This window comes from Rhincodon typus, chromosome 4 (assembly GCF_021869965.1).
Source record: "Rhincodon typus isolate 14 chromosome 4, sRhiTyp1.1, whole genome shotgun sequence".
NCBI classification, from domain to species: Eukaryota; Metazoa; Chordata; class Chondrichthyes; order Orectolobiformes; family Rhincodontidae; genus Rhincodon; species Rhincodon typus.
Genome location: NC_063335.1, coordinates 120636867 through 120661876, shown reverse-complemented (window position 1 = coordinate 120661876; position 25010 = coordinate 120636867). Strand labels below are relative to the sequence as shown.

General features: G+C 40.6%; 1 protein-coding gene across 1 annotated transcript in view; it reads right to left on the bottom strand.

Moving 5' to 3' along the window:
• The window catches only part of LOC109919304 (intermembrane lipid transfer protein VPS13B-like), a 275649-nt gene that overhangs the window by 139557 nt on the left and 111082 nt on the right, over positions 1–25010 (bottom strand). Inside the window, exon 8 of the mRNA XM_048596096.1 lies at positions 14666–14722. Coding sequence (XP_048452053.1) covers positions 14666–14722 — 57 coding nt within the window. The remainder of the gene's footprint in view (positions 1–14665; positions 14723–25010) is intronic.

The window sequence follows — 25010 nt, the reverse complement described above, 5'->3', positions numbered from 1 at the left end:
AACAACCAGGCTAGAGGCACTGGATACTGTAATGGCTATGAGCCCTGACAATATTCTGACAACAGATCTGAATTTGAGCTTCACAACTAGCTGCATCCATAGATAAGTTTTCCAGTACAGTCACAATAGTGGCATGTATCCACATGAAAAAAATGCCCAGATATGCCCTATCCACAAAAAGCAAAACTCGTCCAACCAGGTCAATTATCACTGTGTCAAGTTACTCTTAATCATCAGTGTAGCAATGGAAAATGTCACTAACAATGAGGTCTAGCAGCATGTATTCAACAAAACAAGTAACATTCGCACCACACAAATGCGAGGCAATGACCACCTCCAAAAAGAGATATTATAATCATTATCCCTCGGCATTCAAAGGCAATACCAGCACTAAATGTCACATAAATCAACATCCTGACAGTTACCATTGACCAGAAACTGAACTGATCTAGTCATACAAGTAAGGTGGCTACAAGAGCAGGTCAGAGGCGACTAACTTGCCTCCTGACACACCAAAGCCTGTCCACAATTGACAAAGCACAAGTCAGGAGTATGGTGGAATACTCTCCATTTGCTTGGATGAACGCAACTCCAACAACACTCAAGAAGCTTGACACTATCCTGAACAAAGCCGTCTACTTGATTCGACACCAGTCCACAAATATCTACTGATATAACAGGGTGTAGAGCTGGATGAACACAACAGGCCAAGCAGCATCAAATATCTGCTCTCCCCTCTACCAACGCTCAATAGCAACAGTGTGTACTATCTACATTGTGCACTGCAGAAATTCACCATGGATCCTTTTACAGCCTTCCAAACCCACAAGGTCAACAGATATTGGGAACGCCACCATTTGCAAGTTCCCCTCCGAGGGACTCACAATCCTGGCTTGGCAGTATATTGTCATTTCTTCAGTGTCACTGGGTGAAAATCCTAGAACTCCCACCCAAACAGCATTTGTAGGTATACTGGTCTAAGGACACCCAGCCTAGTTGCACATTCCATTCTCTCAATTTATAACTATTCAGATAACATGATGCCATCCTACCAAAGTGGATAACCTCACATTTATCCACATTAAACTACATCTGCCATGCACTGGCTCACTGACCCAGCTCATCCAAATCACATTGAGGCATCTCTGCATTCTTCCTACAGTCATCCTCCTACTCAGCTTTGTGTCATATGCCAGCGGAGACATTACATTTAAGACCATAAGACCATAAGACATAGGAGCAGAAATTAGGCCATTCAGCCCATTGAGTCTGTTCCACCATTCAATCATGGCTGATAAGTTCCTCAACCCCATTCTCCTGCTTTCTCCCTGTAACCCTCGATCCCCTTGATAATCAAGAAACTATCTATCTCAGTCTTAAATGTACTCAATGACCTAGCCTCCACAGCCTTCTGTGGCAGTGAATTCCATATATTCACCACTCTCTGTCTGAAGAAGTTTCTCCTTATCTCTATTCTAAAAGGTCTTCCCTTTACTCTGAGGCTGTGCCCTCAGGTTCTAGACTCTCCTACCAATGGAAGCATCTTCCCAACATCCATTTTGTCTAGGCCATTCAGTATTCTGAAAGTTTCAACTAGATTCCCCCTCATCCTTCTAAACTCCAATGCGTATTTATTTCTCTCATCCAAATAATTAACATATATTGTGAATAGGCAGAGTCGTAGCACTGATCCCTGAGCTACCCCACTAGTCACTGTTTGCCATTTGGAGAAAGACCCATTTATTATTACCCTTTGTTTCCTGTCTACCAACTGGCTTTCTATCTATCTCAATAAACTACGCTCCGATCCCACGGACTTTAATTTTACATGCTAATCTCTTAGGTGGGACCTTATCGAAAGACTTCTGAAGTCGAAGTAAACCAAATCCACTGACTCACCTTTATCAACTCAACCCATAACATGCTCAAAGAATTCCAGTAAATTTGTTGAGCCTGATTTCTCTTTCATTAGTCCATACTGACTCTGTCCGATACTGCCACTGCTTTCTAAATGATCAGCCATTAATTCTTTTGTAATTGAATCTAGCATTTTCCTCACTATTGACATCAGGATGACTGTCCGTAATTGTTAGTATTCTTTTTGCCTATCTCCTTAAAAAGTTACATTAGTCACCCTCCAATTTGTAGAGGCTACTCCAGAGTCCATACAATATTGGAAGACGATCACCAATGCATCCACTCTTGTTAGGATCATTTTCTTAAGTACTCTGAGATGTAGATTGTCAGGGCCTGATGGTCTATTGGCCTTCAATACCATCTATTTCCCAAACACCATTTCCCTGCTCATACCGATTTCCTTCAGTCCCTTCCTTTCTCTAAACCCTGTGTTCCCCAACATTTCTGATATCTACTTTGTGTCCTCTTTTGTGAGCACAGAACCAATAGTATGCCTTGTTCTCCATTATAAATTCCCCTGCTTTTGACTGTGAGGGATCTACATTTGTCATCACATATCTTTTTCTCTTCACACACCCACTGAAACTTTTACAGTCAGTTTTATTGTTAGCTGCAAGCTTACTCTCACACTGTATTTTCCCTTTCAAGATTAATCATTTGTCCTGCTTTGCTGAATTCCAAAATGTTTCCATTTTTTCAGGCCTGTTGTATTTTTTTTTTCCTTGTCAATTTGTATACCTCTTCCTTAGATTGAATACTATCTCTAATTTCCCTTGTAAGCTTCCCATCCCTCCTCACCCTGCAGCCATGTCTCTGTAATCCCGACTACATCAGACCTGCTTTCATCTATTTGCATGATTAATTCATCCACTTTATTACAAATGCTTGTGCGTTCAGGCACAAAGCCTTAAGGTTTGCCTTTTTAATGTTCACTGTCCCATTCCCTCTTTTTTCCCCTCTGTGGCCTTGTTTGATTCTGGCCTTTGATTCTGCCTATCACTTTTCTTATTCCCTTGTGTCTTTTGATCTTGTTCCTGATTCCACTTCCTCTGATTCCTTCCATAGGTTCACAACCCCTTGCCATTTTAGTTTGAAGCCTCCCAAACCACTCTAGCAAATACTCCCCCTTAGACATCAGTCCCAGTCCTGCCTAGGTGTAACCTATCTAGTTTGTACTGCTCCCAGAACCATCCCAGTGCCCCAGGAATCTGAAACCTACTCCCTCACACCATCTCTGCAGCCACGTACTCTCAATTCCTCAATTTCCAAATCCAATTCACCATCTACAAGGGTCAGATCAGGGATGTAATGGAATACTCTTGACTTGCCTGGATGATCCAGTTCCAAAGCCTGCAAGAATCATGACACCATCCAAGATAAAGCAGCCTACTTGATTAACATCCATTTAGCACGTTCAACATTCAATTAGTGATGGAGGAACTGACTGTAGCAGCAATGTGCATCATTTATTAGAGGCACTGCAACAGTTCACCACAGCATCTTCAGCATCACCTTTCACAACTTGTAACCTCTACCACTTAGAAAGACAAAAGCATCAGATACATTTCACACCACCACCTCCAAGTTCCCCGCCAAGTCACAGGCCATGCTGACTTCGAGCTATATCACTGTTCCTTCACAGTCATTGGGTCAAAATCCTGTAACTCCCTTCCTAACAGCACACTGGCTGTACGTACACTATATGGACTGCAGTGGTTCAAGAGGGTAGTTAATGATGGGCAATAAATGCTAGCCCAGCCTGCAACACCTACTCATGTGGTTGAATAAAAAGGTACTTTGCTTCACCAATACGAAATACTTTTCATACTGTAAAGTCATAAGGACACAAGAAAATATTTTAGAGGAGCTGGAGTTATCTTAGAGTCCATCATACCTGTGCCAGCATGCATTATTATCATGGCACAACTTCAGCTTTAAATCCACTTTCCTGTTCATTCTCCCATTCCTCAATTCCTTGAGAGACTGGAAGTATATCTCGTCATTAAATATGATGATGATGATGAGTAAGATGGCGCATCCAAGAACTCTCTGGGTCAACAATTTTAAAGATTCACAATGTTTTGAGTGAAGAAATTTCTCCTCATCTCTTCATTATATACCCTGCATCTTGGATGTTTGAATGAGGTTTTCTCTCATTATTCTAATCAGTAGTCCCTGTAAAACAACAAGTAGCCCTCTTTTGTCCTCTAGGGCTGAGCATTGTGCAACCAGTGACAATCCCCACTTCTGAATTTATGATGGAAGGAAAGTCATTGATAAAGAAGTTGAGTATGGCTGTGCCTCGGACACTACCCTTAGCACCATATGTTTCCTTGACACTACTCTGCCACACAATACAATCATGGCAGATGTAAATATTTATTCAGAATATTAATTACTACAAGCTATTCAACGCCTCCTTTCCATCGGGCACCAAATTTCCAACTTTGACCTTGTTTGTGTTATTTACACTGCCTACAGAACAGATTTTTTTAAAAATGAAAAAAAACACAGCTAAATGCTTTTCTTACAACATGATAAAGTTATGCTGAAGTCAAAGAAAATTCATGCACAAGAAAAGTTTTCACTCACCTTCCTTATATTACAAATTTATTGCAACATTCAGTTCCTTTTACTTATAACTATGTCACTTTTACATTTTCTTCGTCCATTAGTCCAAATCAACATTCCCACCTAACCCTGATAACCTTTCACCCCTTTGCTTAACAAGAATCTATCCAGCTCTGACTTAAAATATGCAGACTTCTCTTCCATCACCTTTTCAGGAAGAAAGCTGCAATGACTCATGACTCTCCCAAAAAAATGAATTTCACCTCATCTCAGTTTTAAATGGTTAATACCTTATTTTTACACAGTGACCTTTCATCTTAAATTATCCCATAACAGCAAACATCCGCTCCACATGTACTCTGTCAAGATCTCTCGGGATCTTATATATTTATCCAGAGTTCACACTAAACAAGTTGATAGATATATCCTTTATATAACATTTTAACGTGAACAAAACATCCCCCTCAGCCAGCTAGAATTTCAGAAGGTTAATTCAATACAGAATCAAATCAACCACCACTCTTCACAGACGTAAATGATGGGAAGAAAAATATTCTGTTCTGTCTAGTTTTTCCTTACTTTGATTAATTTCAAACCCAAACGGACTTGCACAGTCTTGTACCAAACATCTGCTACCGTTCATTGAGAAGTTAATGAAAGAAAAATTAAAGGCTCGATGTGATGAATAATGAAGTGTCCAGATTGTCATGTCCAAAGTCATTAGTATGCACTAAAGTTGTGGAAAGAGTGTAGTCAGCGGAAACCTTTGGGTTTCCAAAACAAACCTACATTGCAGTAGCACAAAATTGCTCAAATACAAGAAAGCAATTTGGATCTTTTCCATCTTTATAAAGGCTATAATTTTTCACCACTTAATAGGATGATTGACCCCGTTGACATTCCATGTGACCACCTTAAAACTGACAACTGTAGAACTGCAAAACTTTCTGCATGTTACATATTGTTTTCACAGAAATGGAAACTATTAAACTCCAAAAGGAGCTTGTACATCAGCATTTCCAGTAACTTGGAAGTACCTGTAGACTTTAGAAACAGCACACCATTAAGAGAATTTATGATTTGCACAATGAAGTAAATCTGAAAATGTACAAACCAAAAACATATTAGTATACTTGACAAGGCCATGATATGAAGGCCACAAAATTCAATTGAGGTTACATTGGGATAAAGTCACTGTAATAACAGCCAAGTGATTAACTCTTTGTTGTTTTTACCAACTTAAGTGACCAGAAGTATTTGGAATTAACGACAGCATTAATAGTATAATGGGAGTATGCAATCATTGCCGATATCACAAAAACTAAAAAAAACTGTGAAGAGCAAACGTTTTAAATGTAAAAATATAGCAGTTTGCACATGACATCACTCCTGCAGGGATAATGGATTCGTTCAAGGAGATAGCTCAGAAATTACAAAATTAGTTGATTAGGTTATATGAGTCGATAGAAAAAGACAGGTTAAGTTAAATGTGTTGTGTGTGTTTGTGTGCACACGTGTATGCCTGCGTGTGTGCAAATATGTGTGCGTCTGTCTGCCTGTTGGAGGTGGTGGTGATTATTATCTAGAAATGACAAAGATGCTCCATCAAATATGCTGAAAAATACAGGATGCAGCCAAACAGAGAAGTGTTCTAGTTGACTCAGTGGATTGCAATGCATGGTATTAGTCACCTTGTTTAAAGAAGGACGTAAATGCACTGGAAGCAGCACAGAGAAAGTCCACTGGATTAATACCAGAAATAGGCCACTTGTCTAATGAGGAAGGGTTAGATAGGCAAAGCTGGAGTTTAGAAGAGCAAGGCATGACTTGTTTAAAACATGCAAGAACATGAGGGTGAAAGAAGATAGTTCTATATTCTTCAAGAGGAACCATGATTAAAACATGATGTTGCCCATTTAAAACTGAGATGAGGTGATTTTTTTTCCTATCAGAGGGTTCTATTCCAGGAAAAGTGATGAAAGCATAGTCCTTGAGTTATTTTAAGGTGGAAGTAGATAAATTCTTAACAATAATAACCATAATAATAATAAACATGTTTTCGGGATAGGTGGGAATGTGGATTTGAGTTTACAATCAGATCAGCCTTGAACTTATTTATTGGCAAAGCAGACTTGAGGGGCCAAATGACCTCCTCCTTGCCTGACTGTTCAAATCTTTGAAGGTTATAGATATCTTTAATCAATCTGTTCGGACATTTAGTAACACATAACTTGCACCGGTGGACCTTAAAAAAGGCCCTACTGGCCAAGAGGGAGGAACATTACAATTGTGCCTCAAGGGTTGCAATCCAAGGACACACAGAAACAAAACTTTAACTATGCAGTCTAAGGAAACAACAACTACTTAGACATCAGAAATGTATAAAAAACCTCGAGCACCTCTCTTTATTATAAAGGAACTAGTGGGAATAGTCATACAGCACAGAAACAGACCCTTATGTCCAGCTCGTCCATGCCAACCAGACATCCCAACATGACCTAGTCCCATTTGCCAGCACCTGGCCAATATCCCTCTAAACCCTTCCTATTTATATTCCCATTCAGATGTCTTTTAAATATTGTGATTATACCCATCTCCACCACTTCCTCTGGCAGCTCATTCCATACACACAACACCTTCTGCGTGAAAAATTTACCCCTCAGATCCTTTTTCAAATCTTTCACCTCTCACCTTAAAACTATGTCCTCTAGTTTTTGATTTGCCCACCCCTAGGAAAAAGACCTTGGCTATTCACCCTATCCATGCCCCTCACAATTTTATAAACCGCTATGAAGTCACCCCTCAGCCTCCAATGTACCAGGGTAAAAAGCCCCAGAGTATTCAGCCTTTCCCTACAGCTCAAACCCTCCAGCGTTGGCAATCTTGTAAATCTTTTCTGCACCCTCTCAAGTTTAACAACATCTTTCTGAAAGAAGGGCGACCAGAACTATACACAGTATTCAAAAACTGGCCTCACCCATGTCCTGCACAGCCACAACAAAATATCCCAACTTCTTTATGCAGTGTTGTGATCAATGAAGGCAAGCGTGCCAAATGCCTTCTTCACTACCGTCTACCTGTGACTCCACGTTGAAGGAACTGTGCACATGCACCCCAAGGACTCTTTGTTCAGCAACACTCCCCAGGACCTTACCATTAAGTGTATGAGTCCTGCCCTGATTTGCCTTACCAAAATGCAACACCTCACATTTATCTAAATTAAACTCCATCTGCCACTCCTCAGCCCATTGGCCTATCTAATCAAGGTCCCGTTGTGCTCTGAGATAATCTTCTTCATTGTCCATTACATATCTATTTTGGTGTCATCTGCAAACTTATCAACCATACCTCCTATGTTCAACATCCAAATATTTTACATAAATGACAAAAAGCAGTGGACCCAGTACTGATCTTTGTGATCACAGGCCTCCAGTCCAAAAAGCAACCCTCTACCACCACCCTTTGACTGTTACCTTCAAGCCAATTTTGTCTCCAATTGGCCAGCTCCCCTGGAGCCTATGTGGTCTAACCTTACTAACCAGGCTACCATCCAGTACCTTGTCAAACACTTTGAAGCTCATATAGACAACATCTACCACTCTGCCTTCATCAATCTTCTTTGTCACCTCTTCAAAAAAACTCAATCAAATTAGTGAGGCGCGACTCCCCATGCACAAAGTCATGTTGACTAGCCCTAATCGGTCCTTGCCTTTATTCCCCATTTTTAAAAAGGCTTTTGTGAAAAAATTTTAGAATCATAGAATTCCTACGGGCACAAAGAGGCCATTCTGCCCATCCAGAGGATCCAAAACAAACCCAACACACCACCCTATCCCTATAGTCCTGCACTTCCCACGGCTAATCCAACTAGCCTGTACATCCCTGGATACTACCGGACAATTTAGCATGGCCAATCCACCCAACTTGCAGACTTCTGGACTGTGAGAGGAAACCGGAGTGCCTGGCGGAAACCCCTGCAGACACAGGGAGAGTGTGCAAACTCCACACAGTCAACCAAGTCTGCAATCAAACGCTGGTCCCTGTCATGATGAGACAGCACTGCTAACCACTGAGCCACTGAGCCATTTTCAATTTTTGAGAAAAATCAACACCAGAAATGTTAACTCATGGTGAGCTGAAGCTGGTGATGGCTGGAACACAATCTTCAATGGGGAGATTTGCATTCATTTGTGGAAGAGAACTAATTAGCTGCCAGCATCAAGAAATTCAGTTTGATTGTTCTGCCTCTCTAATAAAGGATAATTCACTTCTAAAGTCAATATTAGTTCCAAAAAAGTTTATTCAGTGATCAACATGCACAGAAATTTTCTAAGTCATTAGACATATTCATTAGTCCATAGTTACATTTACCAGTGGCGTAGGTCAAGAGCATAAACTGACTTGTGATCAAGAGTAAAAACTGATTTATAAGTATGCACAACATTCAGGGATCAATGTGAACTCTGTATTAAAAAAACACTGGCCTTCATTTTTGTCAACATTCATCAAGCCCTGCAGCAAATCAGCTTCTTTTGAAGAGATGTGCCACAGTAGTTAAATATATTTTAGCAGCTGTGGCTGTTCAAGTCAGGGTCATAAGTCCAGAAAAGACAGGAGCTGTCAAAACTAATTTAGGTTCATTCAGACAAAGACAACAGTGAATAGTTGCTTATTCGTCCTCCATGGTTTTAACCAAATGACCAGTCAAGCTGAGTAAATTAGTGACACACAAATATTGGGTAACACCACCTTTCCCCTTCCAACGGCTCAGACCAGAAATGAGTTGGCTAATAGGAATCAATCGTGTTTATGTATTGTGAATCTCATATACGTCTCTGGCTACCTAACAGATACACTCTAAAAATAGACAGAACACACAAAGAAAAATGCTCTTCTAAACTTCTCAGCCATTCTGTCATATAGATATTTTCAACCTATTCAGAGATACTACTACACACCTCTGGAGCAGCAGGTGAGGCTTGAACTTATGTTACCTGGCACAATGATAGGGACACTATGACTGCATCACAAGGGCTTTATTTCTGCCATTTCAGTTTATAGGTATGATAAATATTCAATAAAGTCTTCTTATCAAATATAACCTGCCTTGGTGAGATTTAATCTTTTGGTTTGCTGCTTAATAGATTCACATCATTTTTACAAATGAACGATCTTTCCTCTACTCAATTATCTTAGTTTATGACCCAGAGAGAGTTTGCCTTGTTCCAAAATTCCACCAATTCTTGCTATAGCTGTAATCAGAATTCACGTTACTCCCACACACCCTTGAACTTTCCAAATCAAGGTTTTAATGTTTCATTTTGTTCACCATCAAGTCTAATACATTACTGCTAAAGTTTTACTGCTTTGTACCTAACAGCACAAAGTTTTTACACTGCTATTATTCGAGCTCAACAAACTTCAGGACTTCAGGGGTTAAGCAATGAGGAGAAATTACACAAATTAGGCCTCTTTTCTCTAGAAATTAGAAGTTTAAGGGATGATCTGATTGAAGTCTTCAAGATATTAACATGAGACAACAAGGTAGATAAAGATAATCTAAACTTACTGGTTGGGGATTGTAGAACTAGGGAACATAGTCTGAAAAATCAAGCCAGACTATTCAGAAGAGATGTTAGGAAGCACTTTTACACACAAAGGGTAGTAAATGTTTGGATACCTCCTCCACAAATGGCAATGGATGCTGGATCAATTGTTAACTTTAAATAAGAACATAAGAACTAGGAGCAGGAGTAGGCCATCTGGCCCCTCGAGCCTGCCCCGCCATTTAATAAGATCATGGCTGATCTTTTTGAGACTCAGCTCCATTTACCTGCCCACTCACCGTAACCCTTAATTCCTTTACTGTTCAAAAATTTATCTAGCCTTGCCTTAAAAACATTCAGCGAGGTGGCTTCAACCGCTTCACTGGGCAGGGAATTCCACAGATTCACAACCCTTTGGGTGAAGAAGTTCCTCCTGACCTCAGTCCTACATCGGTTTCCCTTTATTTTGAGATGATGCCCTCTAGTCCTAGTTTCACCTGCTAACAGAAACAACCTCCCTGCCTCCACCTTATCTATTCCCTTCATAATCTTATATGTTTCTACAAGATCTCCCCTCATTCTTCTGAATTCCAATCAGTATAATCCCAGTCTACTCAGTCTCTCCTCATAATCCAACCCTCTCAACTCTGGAATCAACCGAGTGAATCTCCTCTGCACCCCCTCCAGAGCTAGTATATCTCTTCTCAAGTAAGGAGACCAAAGCTGCACACAGTACTCCAGGTGTGGCCTCACCAGGACTCTATACAGCTGCAGCATAGCCTCCCTGTTTTTAAACTCCATCCGTCGCGCAATGGCAGACAAAATTCCATTTGCCTTTTTAATTACCTGCTGCACCTGCAATCCTACTTTTAGCGATTCATGCACAAGGACACCCAAGTCCCTCTGCACAGCAGCGTGCTGCAATTTTTTACCATTTAAAACATAGTCCATTTTCCTGTTGCTCCTACCAAAATGGATGACCTCACACTTATCAACATTGTACTCCATCTGCCAGACTTTTGCCCACTCACTTAGACTATCTATATCCCTCTGCAGACTTTCAGTGTCTTCTGCACACTTTGCTCTACCACTCACCTCAGTGTCATCTGCAAATTTTGACATACCACACTCAGTCCCCAACTCCAAATCATCTATGTAAATTGTAAACAATTGCGGTCCCAACACTGATCCCTGAGGCACACCGCTAGCCACTGACCACCAACCAGAAAAACACCCATTTACCCCTACTCTTTGCTTTCTACTGGTCAACCAATCCTCTATCCATGCCAATACATTACCTGTAATACTGTGCAACTTTATCTTATTTAGCAACCTTTGGTGTGGCACCTTGTCAAATGCCTTCTGGAAATCCAGATACATCACATCCACAGGTTCCCCATTGTCCACCATGCAAGTAATGTCCTCAAAGAATTCCACCAAATTAGTTAAACATGACCTACCCTTCATGAACCCATGCTGGGTGTTTCCAATGGGACAATTTATATCCAGATGTCTTGCTATTTCTTCCTTAATGATAGATTCAAGCATTTTCCCCACCACCGAAGTTAAGCTAACTGGCCTATAGTTACCTGCTTTTTGTCTACTTCCTTTTTTAAACAGTGGCGTCACATTGACTGTTTTCCAATCCGCGGGAACCACCCCAGAGTCCAGTAATTTTGGTAAGTAATTACTAGTGCATTTGCTATTTCCCCCATCACCTCTTTTAGTACCCTGGGATGCATTTCATCAGGGCCAGGAGACTTGTCTACGTTTAGCCCCATTAGCTTGCCCAGCACTGCCTCCTTTGTGATAATGATAGTTTCTAGGTCCTCGCCTGCTATAACCTTCTTGCCATTAGTTTTCGGCATGTTATTTGTGTCTTCCACTGTGAAGACCGACACGAAATAACTGTTTAATGTCTCGGCTATTTCCTCATTCCCAGTTATTAAATTGGCCTTCTCATCTTCTAAAGGACCAATGTCTACCTTCACCACTCTTTTACGTTTTACATATTTATAGAAACTTTTGCTGCCTGTTTTTATATTCTGAGCTAGTTTAGTCTCAATCTATCTTACTTTTCTTTATAATTTTTTTTGTGGCTTTCTGTTGGCCTTTAAAGATTTCCCAGTCTACTAGTTTCCCACTACTCATTGCTTTTTTGTATGTGTTTTTTTTTCAATCTGATACTTTCCTTTATTTCCTTAGACATCCATGGCTGACTGTCCTTTTCCTACAGTTCTTCCTTATCACTGGGATATACTTCTGCTGAGCACTGGGAAAAATCGTTTTGAAAGTCCTCCACTGTTCCTCAATTGACCCCCATAAAGTTTTTGCTCCCACTATACCTTAGCTAACTCCTCCCTCATTCCTTCGTAGTCTCCTTTGTTTAAGCACAGGACGTAGGTACTGGATTTAACCTTCTCACGCTCCATCTGTATTTTAAATTCGACCATACTGTGATCGCTCCTTCCGAGAGGATCCCTAACTGTGATATCATTAATTATTCCTGTCTCATTACACAGGACTAGATCTAGGATAGTTTGTTCCCTCGTAGGTTCTATTACATATTGTTCAAGGAAATTATCGCGGATGCATTCTATGAACCCTTCCTCAAGGCTGCCATGACCGACCTGGTTTGACCAATCTATATGTAGGTTAAAATCCCCCATGATAATTGTTGTACCATTTTTACATGCATTAGCTATTTCTATGTTTATTGCCCACCCCACCACGATGTCATTATTTGGTGGCCTATAGACAACACCTATCAGTGACTTCTTCTCCCTGCTATTCCTAATTTCCACCCAAATGGATTCAACGTTTTGTTCAGTAGAACCTGTATCATTTCTCACTACCGCCCTGATATCATCCTTAAAAATCAGAGCAACACCACCTCCCTTACCTTCCTGTCTGCCCTTCCGAACAGTTTGATACCCCTGGATATTTAACTCCCAGTCATGACCATCCTGTAACCATGTCTCTGTAATGGCCACTAAATCATACCCATTTGCCATGATTTGCGCCGTCAATTCATCCACCTTGTTTCAAATGCTCTGAGCATTCAGATAAAGTGCCCTTATGACAGTTTTTGCACCTTCTTTTTGGGTCCTATTACCTCCATTACCAACAGCTCTTGAGTTCTCCTTCCCTTTAACTTTTTTCCTCATTTTCAATGGAGTTGAAGCTTCCTCGTCACCTGCTGCTTTGCCTTACATTAATTGTTATTCTCCCTCTATGCTCATTTCTCCCTTCCCCCCTACTTACTAGTTTAAAGTCCTATTAACCACCCTATTTACTCTTTTCGCCAGAACACTGGACCCAGCCCTGTTCAGGTGGAGTCTATCCCAGCGGTATAGAGCCCTCCTGTCCCAGAACTGATGCCAGTGCCCCATGAAAAGGAAACCCTCTTTCCCACACCACTCTTTTAGCCATGTGTTTACTTCCCTGATCCTCGCCTCCCTGTGCCAATTTGCACGTAGCTCGGGCAGCAATCCAGAGATTATGACCCTTGAAGACCTGTTTTTTAATTTTGTTCCTCGCTTTTCATAATCCCGAAACAGGTCTTTTTTCCTAGTCCTGCCTATGTTGTTGGTACCTACGTGGACCACAACAACTGGATCCTCCCCCTCCCTCTCTCGTATCCTCTCAAGCCGGTCAGAGATATCTCGCACCCTGGCACCGGGCAGGCAACACACCATGCAGGATTCTCTATCCTGCTCTCAAAGGATACTATCCATCTCCCCGATGATGGAATCCCCTACAACTACAATCTGTCTTTTTGCTCCCCCCTCTTGAATGGCCTCCTGGACCATGGTGCCATGATCAGTTGACTCATCCTTCCTGCAGCCCTGTTCCTCATCCACACAGGGAGCAAGTGCCTCATACCTGTGGGACAATGTCAAGGGCTGCGGCTCCTGTGTTCCTGTCTGCAGGGTCCCTCTACCTGCCTCACTCGCAGTCACACACTGCTGTCCCTGCCTGCTGATCGAATTAACATTAGTTAATCTACCAGGTGTGACTGCCTCCTGGAACACAGCATCCAGGTATTTCTCCCCCTCCCGGATGTGCCGCAGTGTTTGGAGTCCGGATTCCAGCTCATCAATTTTGAGCCGGAGCTCCTCAAGCAGCCAACACTTGCTGCAGATGTGGTCACTGCCGTTCTCAATGGGATCAGCTTGCTTCCACATCATACAGCTACAACACATCACCTGGCCTGCCATCTCTACTTAGTTAATTATTTAAAACTAATTAGTGCTTTTTTTTGCAGTGTTTTCTGCACCAGTAAGTTTACTCCGTTATATACTCAAACAGACTCTGGCTTTGCCTTCCGACCCGCTCCCAGAGGATTTGGCGTCTAGGTGATCATCCTGAAAGATAACAAAGAGATGAGGAAAAAAAATGCAAATAGCTTACCTGCTCACCACACTTAGTCGTTATTATTACGTTAGAGGAGGTGGAAGGGTGGGAGACACTACGCGTGTAGTATCTCGAGTATTAGTTAACTCCCAAATTTATTGGGTGGAAGCTTACCTTCACAGGCTGCCCTCGCGCTTTCTCCCGGACTCCTGCCGCTGAAACAACTGAAAGGCCGCAGTCATGCGAGGTAAGACTTTTATAATCGAAAAGCTTACCTTCCCAGGCTGCCCTCGTGCTTTCTCCTGGACTCCCTCCGCTGAAACAACTGAAATCTGGGAAAGATAGTTTTTTATTATGCAAAGATATTAAAGATATGGGCTAAAGGCAGTTACACCACAGATCAGCAATGGTGGAACAGGTTCGAGGGACTGAATGGTCTACTTCTGTTTCTATGTTCTTCTGCCACAACTTACTCATTTCACATTTATGTGGCATCTTTTGGGTGAATTGCATCACAAAGCAACATGCTTCCCAGAAGCAATTAGGCTTGGACAATAAACTCAAAATGAGTCACAAATAAAATTTTTAAAAATGGGATGCTAAACACTAACTGAAGAATTTAAATCTTACTAATTTTAGGAAGTGGATTGTGAACATCTCTTCAGAGAGAAACTCAGTGTGAGGCAAAAAGAACAAAAAGTTCTGCCAATAAAGGTGGAGCAGAAGAAGAGATAAAGAAAGGTAAAAGGACAGATAGCATCTTCTAAACCGTGACCATTTCCATCTAGAACAAAGACAGCAGATACATGACAGCACCACCACTTGTAAATTCTTCTCCAAGCCACTCACATTCCTTACTTGGAAATATAGTGCAGGTCCTTAAGCGCCTCTGGGTCAAAATCTTAGACCTCCCTCCCTAATGACATTTTAGGTCTACTTACACCAAATGGGTTGCAGTGGTTTAAGAAAGCAGCTTATCACCATTTTCTCAAAGGCAACAGGGGATGGCCAATAAATGCTGGCCCAACCAGTGATGTCCATAACCCACAAATGAATACCAAAAAAAAAAGCAACTTATATTGATCTGGAAGTACTGTTAATAAAAGTGCTTCCAAGAGTTTGCAGGACTATGGGGAAGAACATAAGGGTATTTTAAAAGTTTCAAGTTACTATGAAGACACAGGGTAGAACATCCACATCATCTTAGGTAAAATTAATACCCATTAATGGATTTTTGGATATGAATTGAATCATGAGATATAGGGATGGGGCTGGAAAGTACAAATGAGACACAGATAGGTGGAGTCGCAGGTCGATAGGATAGTGAAGGCGGCTTTTGGTATGCTTGCCTGTACTGGTCAGTGCATTTAGTATCGGAGTTGGTAGGTCATGTTGCAGCTGTACAGGACATTGGTTTGGCCACTTTTGGAATACTGCATTCAATTCTGGTCTCCCTGCTATAGGAAGGATGTTGTGAAACTTAAAAGCGTTCAGAAAAGATTTACGAGGATGTTGCCAGGTTGGAGGGTCTGAATACTCTGAGGCATTTTTCCCTGGAGCTTCGGAGGCTTTGAGGTGACCTTATACAGGTTTATGAAATCGTTCAGGGCATGGACAGGGTTAATAAACAAGGTCTTTTGGCTGGGGTGGGAAAGTCCAAAACAAGAGGACGTCGGCTTAAGGTGAAGGGGAAAGATTTAAAAAAGACCTAATGAGCAATATTTTTACGCAGAGGGTGATGCGTGTATGGAATGAGCTGCCAGAGGAAGTGGTAGAAGTTGTTATAATTACAACATTTAAAAGGCATCTGGATGGGTAAATAAATAGGAAGGGTTTAGAGAGATATGGGCCAAATGCTGACAAATGGGGCTAGATTTAGTGAGGATATTGGGTTGGCATGGATGACTTGGACTGAAGGATCTGTTTCCATGCTGTACAGCTTCATGACTCTATAACAGCAAAGCAAGTAATGATTTACTCTGCTCTTATTTCTTTTTGTTGTCCCAGGTCACATGAATTATCAGATTACTTTGACAGACAAGGTTATACTTTGATGTCATAGCTGCTTGGCTTTCCTTATAGAATTGTTTCTTCACATTAAGTATGAGAAAATGCAACTGGACAATATAGAAATTATAACAGATGATATAAATCCACAACATTAAGGAGATATCATAACATCAATTGTCAACAAGATTATGGCCAGAGCAGCTCCATTGACATTGAAATCTGGTGTAAGTACCAAAAACGTTCAAACTGAAACCAACAGCTGTTAAGTTTATAAACCTTTAAATCAATTATCCAAGCCTGCATTTCTCATATCATGTTTAAGAGGGCTTCTTCCATGTTGAACGTGTCTTTTTTTAAAGCAATGCCACAATTACAAGTTGTGTTAAAGTGCACATTAGTTTTCACCCACAGCAATAACATACTACATGGTAAACAAATATACATTATTTCTGAATTCTGTAAATTCTGATATTCTTCTTTCTTCAATGGCACAGATAATTTGACAGGGACATACAACGGCAACAATATATTTTTTGGTTACTTATGGGCTAGGTACAAAGTATGAATTTCCAATCAGTACCAACAAACCTTCTTCAGCATGGAAAACATAGCTCAATACTGCCTAAAACTGAGTAAACCTTTACTTCGTTTACAAGTCAAAACAAAATGAGCTTATAGCTGTAGTCACCATAGCTAAGCATGGTTAGACACTTAAAATAACATTGGTTTGGTGCAAAGGTTTTAAAATGCCTCCAGATGTTTAAAAACATAAGCCACTGGAATGAATTCATCAGGAATTTAATGTTCTAAAGCATTGTTCCCCTCTCAATTTCCAGTTGCATATAAAAATCTTTAAAAGTGACAGGACAATTTGCAGGTATATGGATATCCTAGGTGTGATAAATAGGGTCATGTTGTTCAAAAGAGGATAAATATTTCTAAATGTAGACAAATTTTTGGTTAAATGACATTTAGAATATTCTGCTCGATCACATCTGACGTAAGGAAAGCATCAAGGTCACAAATGGAGTAGGAAAGCAACTTATTAAGACAAATCAGGCATTGGACACTTAAAATGTCAGTAAAGGTTAAAAGATTTGACAGCTTTATTCAAAATTCTGAGGATTTCTGATGAGCTAAATAAAGTTCCGATCAAGCTGTTTAACAGAAGAGTCACTCTACCAAAACATCAGAGTGAAGACAGCACCAAGCTTCTTTCCTTCAGCATTAAATTAATTCTTAAATCGCTCACATCTCAAGAGAAAGGAGCTCATGAATTTATTTATGACTATCCATTCAGGTCCTGGAGGGAGGTTTGGGATTGATTGGCAATGTGAATTGGGAGAAGCAGCTGAAGATGGTCACAAATAAAATCATGAGCTGAACTCATGGGTGTAAGGAGAAACCCAACAATTATAGGTCTGTCAGTTTTGCTATGATCCTGGAGAATACCATTAAATTTACATGACATTGGTGAGGGAATAGTAACTTTTGCTTTGTTAGAAGTAGACAAAGATCAAGATTCCAGGTATTTACAAAGAGAATAAAGTTACAAGTTTCCATTGTTTTGAACAAACTAAAGTTCACTATTGTTATGACGGGGAATGGCTGAACCCCTGTGATAACTAAACTAAAACTCAAACCCTGATCTGTTGTGACAGGAGTAGGGGTTCCCCTCTAAAAATGACCCCCAAAACACCCAGAGAAGCTAGTCTTTCCCCTCACAATCTATTAAGAATGGTTAAAATAAAGAAAATCCCTGATCTCCGCTTTACAAGTAACAAGAAACAATTTATTTATTAACATAACAATGAACAAATTAACAAAACTACTAATAAACCGACCATTCCCCCTTAGCCTACTACCTACTCCCTAACTGGTCTAAATTCTGCTTTTCCGATGAAGGGCCTAGGCCCGAAACGTCAGCCTCTCTGCTCCTATGATGCTGCTTGGCCTGCTGTGTTCATCCAGCCCTGCACCTTGTTGTCTCGGATTCTCCAGCATCTGCAGTTCCTACTATCTCTAAATTCTGCTGCAATATTGTTTAAATAAAAGCATTTCTTCAAGAAAAAAACCCAATAAATAAAAAGCAATAAATTATGACTTAATCTCTCCAAGTTTGCACAGACTTCCTATTCTGTTATCTGCAATCTCTTCACAAACACCTTTCTTCCATTAATTCTGCTGTTAGGGATGTTTTATCTCTACATTTTTCTTCAATGAGGGCTTTGAGCTAAAATACCATGGTACCTTTGATTAATTAGATAGGCTTTCTCTGAGAGCTGACTAGTGCTAACTTTGCAGGCCAGGAAGCATCAGAGGAGCAGGAAAGTTGACGTTTCGGGTCGGGACCCTTTTTTTTCTGAAGAAGGGTCCCGACCCATCAACTTTCCTGCTCCTCTGATGCTGCCTGGCCTGCTGTGATCCTCCAGCTCCACACTGTGTTATCTCTGACTCCAGCATCGGCAGTTCTTACTATCTCTGGTACTGACACTGGCAGTGACAGTTGTCTCTCTCTTTCAGATGGCAGCTGGCTCTCTCCAATTTTCCAAATGCCCTCGTCTTATATAACATAATGACACAATCAAATTCTTATAATATGATTGGTTTCAGTTGTCAACACCATCGGATTGAAATTCAATTCGCTTTCTGTTTTTCTAGGTGGTTCATTTAAATTAATTAGTTGAATTCAAACTCACCACAACATCTAAACAACACCAACAAATTGTTATCTCAGACTCCAGCATCAGCAGTTCCTACTATATCTAAACAAGACTACTGTTTTGCCTGCTACCTGTAAGGTATTTTTGATACACTAGTTTCACTTTTTGAGGTTCCCTAAACTGTGAACTTCAGCTGCTGCTCACAGACATAGAAATTTTTTTTAGTTTCTAAGTACAAAGCACAAATCTCTTAAAGATAGCACACATTTTAGCTTCCTGCCTTCTACTTCACAATTACTCTACCGAACTTCATAACACTATGTAAATTAAGAAAAGTTAAAGCAATCTTCTATATATTCTAACACAAGGTAAATAGGAGTTAACAGACAAGATGTGGACAAACAGCCCATAGACGGCTCATTAAACAGTCAATACACTTAAGACAAATCTGTTACACATGGACTAATAGAAAACATACATAAAATTTCAGTGACTATTTTAAAAAACAAACCAACTGCATAACAAAGACTATAATCAGGTGACTAGACTCAGTAAAAATCCTTCCAGAAACGTCTCAGAAATCTGCTCCTGAAGTGAGGTTGTTGACTTGCTCGCCAAACTGACTTATTCTCATTCAGACGTTTTGTCACCATGCTAGGTGACATTATCAGTGCAGCCTCCGATGAAGCCTACATTGAAGGCTCCACTGATGATGTCACCTAGCGTGGTGAAGAAACATCTGAACGAGAACAAGCCAGCTTGGCAAGCAAGTCAGCAACCTCACCCACAAACCAAGCTACAGATCTTTGCCAAAACTTTAATCTGCTCCTGAAGCTGCTCCAGAGATGATTATTTCCAAGAAAAATTCCTGCATAACAGAAGTGCATTTTATATCTGCCTTACAAAATGTGTTCATGACTTTCCACTTAGCCAACTGTCTATGGCCCATTACAGAAGTTAGGTACAAAGCAAAACTAAGCCTTGAGGGCAACTGTTTCTCACTTTATGGCAGACTTGGTCACATGACCAAAACAACACCAAAATCAATCATACAATCATTTCAATCATACAATCTTGAGTCATGATCCCAGTCAAGGGACCAGTGCTACTCCATGCAGCAACTACTGATATTATCAACACCTTCAACTCCAGGTGACCGAGAAAAAGCCTCAGGCCTGTAAAAAGCAGCCAACAAATGGTATATATGTTTTCACATCCCCAAAACACCAAAAGTTTCAATAACATTTCCTCAGAAGACTTCTGAACAGATTTTCAAAGGGAAACAACTGCCTACAACTCTACACCTGCTGTCTCACCAATCGAACATCTCCTTAAAGGAATTTCCGACTGCTAACTCCAATTGTCAACTTTTGGACTCCATCTTTAAAACCAAGGACATTGTTGAAGTGGTGTCTCTCAACATTTTGGACTTAACTTGTTAGCAACTGAATAACCTTTTGATCCTTTTCAATTATATCTCTCCATACAGGTTTGTGAACATGAAAACGTTGCAATGTGTTCTCCCCCTGCCTCCTGCATGCCCCTCCTCCCCCATGGCCCAGAATTGCTGCAGTTCTTACAAAGAACTTCTTAATCCAGAAGGAGTGAACAAAATATACCCCAACTTTTTTTTTGAAAAAGGGCAAATTTAATCACAATCTTGTAATGGACAAATGACAAGGATTGATCGAGAGAGATTTGTTTAAAATTTGCAATCTGGCCCTTACAGATCCCATGTAGACATTAATGACACTGTGGATTATTTGATCCCATTAAAAATATGTCCTTTACAAAGGATATGAATTCTTCACTTTCGAACATTTTGCTTCAGAATTCACTCAAAAACATCTCCAAATCAGATCGCCACAGCAGTTACTTCTGGTTTGGCAGCTCAATCTCTTTTCCCAAAATCTGAAATCTCTAGGACTTCGAAATCGCTCAGAAGCATCTAATTACTACCAAAATTTCAGCTTTTATCAAACAACTAAGTTCAATCAGTTGCCACTGAATTTATCTGATTTCCAATCTTTCTCAGCTGCATCAAGTAAATACTGCTCATGGGCTTCCTTTGTGGGTCTGTCCAGAACTCTGGGCACTGTTTAATGTTAGGAGTCACCCTCTAAGGTCATAGAATCATAAAATCATACAGAATGGGAACAGACCCTTCGGTCCACGCAGTCCACACTGACCCTGTTCCCAAACTAAACTAGTCCGATTTGCCTGCGCTTGGCCCATATCCCTCCAAACCTTTCCTATTCACAAACTTATCCAAATGTCATTTAAACATTGTAACTGTACCTGCATCCATCACTTTCTTTGGCAGTTCCACCACTCTCTGCGTAAAAAAGTTGCCCCTGGTGTCCTTATTAAATCTTTCCCCTCTCATCTTAAAAATATGCCTCCTAGTTTTGAACTCTCCCACCCTAGGGAAAAGACCACTGTCATTCATCTTATCTATGCCCTTATGATTTTATAAACCTCAATAAGGTCACCCCTCAACCTCCTACACTCCAGTGAAAAATGTCCCAGCCTTTCCAGTCTATTTTTATATCTCAAACCCCGCATTGTTGGCAACATACTGGTAAATCTTTTCCAAACACTTGCCAGTTTAATAATATCCTTCCAATAACAGGTGACCAGAACCGCAATCCAGAAGAGGCCTCACTAGCATCCTGTACAACCTCAACTTGATGTCCCAACTCCCATGTTCAAAGGTGTGAGCAATGACTGTGTGCTAAACACCTTCTTAACCACCAAGTCTACCTGTAACGCAAATTTCAAAGAATTATGTACCTGAACGCCGAGGTCTCTCTGTTTGACAACACTACCCAAGGCTCTACCATTAATTGTAAGCCCTATCCTGGTTTGTTTTACTAAAATGAAATACTCCTCATTTATCCAAATTAAACTCCATTTGCCACTGACCAGCCCATTGACCCAGTTGATCAAGGTCAGATATTTGGAAAATAATTTTCCTTGAAACATTTGTACGATATTGGAACTCTCTGCCTCAAAAGGTGGTAGAGATGGGGTCACTGAATATTTTTAAGGCAAAGGTGGATAGATTCTTGTATCCAGGAGAATTAAAGTTTAATCAGGAGTAAATGGGAAAGGAGAATTTGAAACACAAGCAGTTCTGAGGAAGATCACCAGACCCAAAACGCTAACTCTGTTTTTTCCTTCACAGGTGCTGCCAGACCTGCTGAGCTTTTCCAGCAGAGATAGTAGGAACTGCAGATTCTGGTAACTTCTTCAGGGTAGGCATCCTTAGAAGAGGCTTCGCAGTGGGGTTAAAATTGTTTCCCAAAACATCAGCCTTCCTGCTCCTCTGATGCTGCTTGGCCTGCTGTGTTCATCCAGCTCTACACCTTGTTATCTGAGCTTTTCCAGCAACTTTGTTTTTGTTCCTGATTTATAGCATCCACAGTTCTTTCGTGTTTTATTTAGCTCAGATTTGATCTTACTGAACTGGGGAGCAGGCTCGAGAGGCCGAATAGTCTTCATCTACTCCAATGTTATGTACTTGTACATATCCAGTCAATACTGTGTGGAGCTAGAGGAACACAGCAGGTCAGGCAGCAATGGATGAGCAGGAGAGTCGACATTTCAGGTTGGGACCCTTAATCGGGACTGTTGAAGGGTCCCGACCCAAAACGTCGGCTCTCCTGCCCCTCTAATGCTGCCTGACCTGCAGTGTTCCTCCAGCTCCACACTGTATTGACTCTGACTCCAGCATCTGCAGTTCTTGCTATCGCCATACTCATACCTACCTTCACCTACTCCTATCTGTATTGAACTATCAATAGATTTCTGGGATTTCCCATCCACAACTGCCAGGACACTACCCTCCAAGCTTTAAAACTGCAACTGACTTCTCAAGCAAATACACCCTCCAATAAACTGAAACCAGAAGATCATCTTAGGCTTTAACCATCCCTGTGACAGTATAGATTGTTCTGCTATTCTAAACTTGAATTTAAACTAATTTAGCTCTGAACTGCCCTTACTTCAAATTTTGCAAATACAACGTCTCCAACTTTAAGCCACTTGCTGTTTCTATTGTTCCATCTCTTATATTGTGGATTCTATTAAACAACTCAAATTGCATTTTGTTCATGCCACTTGTTTTAGGTGTTTGAACAATCACTAATGCCTAGCATTTTAACTACCTTAACCTTCTGAGCTGTTAACCTCTTAAAGCAACATGACCCCAATCTTTAAAGTGCATGAACCTTCAGGTACTTTAATTGCATTTATCCAATTTTGGGCTGTTAAACTTTAATTCCTAGAACTAAAACTTAAGTTAAAACACATGAACCATGAAGTAGATATTTGCAACAGTTCAATTTCAGTAGCAGAACAGCATTTTAAAAATGATAAGCCAAGACAAAATCAATTAACTTTAACAAATATGGATGAATAAAGGAGAACCAGCATCGAATTGTTAAACTCATGTTTATTTCATTTAATTGAGATTTTTGACAAAGAGAGTTGATGAGATGTATACAGTTTTATAAAATGAGTTTTATGAAGTGCCACATAAAGGCTTACTCCAGCAAAGTTAAAGCTATGGATTAAAAGGGAGAAGCATTAATAGGATGTTGGCTCAGTGACACGAGAGAGTGGTGGTGAACAATCATTGTTTTCAACTGGGGGAATGTAGAGAGAGTGCATTGGTTTTTATTCATTTACGGGATGAGGGCATTGCTGGCATTTATTGCCCATCCCTAATTTCCTAATTGCCCAGAGGGCAGTTAAGAGTCAACCACACTGTTGTGGGTCTGGAATGACATGTAGGCCAGACCAGGTAAGGATGGCAGTTTCCTTCCCTAAAGGACATTAGTGAACCAGATGGGTTTTTCCCTAACAATCAGCAATGGATTTATGATCATTAAGATATTCCAGACATTTATTGAATTCAAATTCCACCATCTGCCGTGGTAAGATTCGAACCCAGAAACTTATCTGTGTCTCTGGATTAACAGCCCAGTCATAATACCACTCGGCCATCGCCTCCTAAGGGTGCTCCCAAGGGCTCAGTATTGGAGGCACTGCATTTCTTATCTATATTAAAGACCTAGACTTGGTACACAGTGCACAGTTTTAAAAGCCACATGGCACAAACCTTGAAAGTATCATCAATTGTGAGGATGACAGCAATACACTTCAAGAGGCTAGTGGAATAAATGAACATGTGCAGGTACATTTTAATGCACAGAAGTATCAAATGATACACACAGGAACGTACAAATTAGGAACAGGAGTAGAACCTTCAAGCCTGCTCCACCATTCAATAAAATCATCAATCACCATACCATTTCTGTCCCTTGTTTGTCAAGAACTTATCTACATCTTTCTTAAAAATATTCAAAGACATGCTTCTACTATCTTTTGGGGCAGAGGGTTTTAAAGAGTGATGACGCTCAAAGAAAAGAAAATCTATTTTAAATGGGTGACCCCCCAGCTCTAGGCTCTTCCACAAGAGGAAACATCCTCTTCAGAGCCACCACTCAGGATCTTGTGTTTCAACTGAGCCACATTTTACTCTTTTGCACTCCAGCTACGTGCCTAGTCTGTCCAACCTTTCCCCATAAGACAACCCAACCATTCTAGTTTCTAGCCTGGTAAAACACTTTCTGAACTGCTTCCAGCACATTAACAATCTTCCACAAAACAAGGTTACTAATACTGTACACAGTACTCCAGATACGGTCTCACCAGTGCTTCGCATATCTGAAGCATAACCTCCTCAATTCAATTCTTTTTGAAATAAATAATAACATTCTATTATGTTGCCTAAACACTTGTAATATCTGCATACTATGTATTTGAGATCCATACATGAGGACACCCACATACCTCTGCATCTCTGAGCTGTACAGTCTCCCACCACTTAGATAATATGGTCCCTGAAATAGTCCCACAGAGGCCAATATCCTGTCAGCAC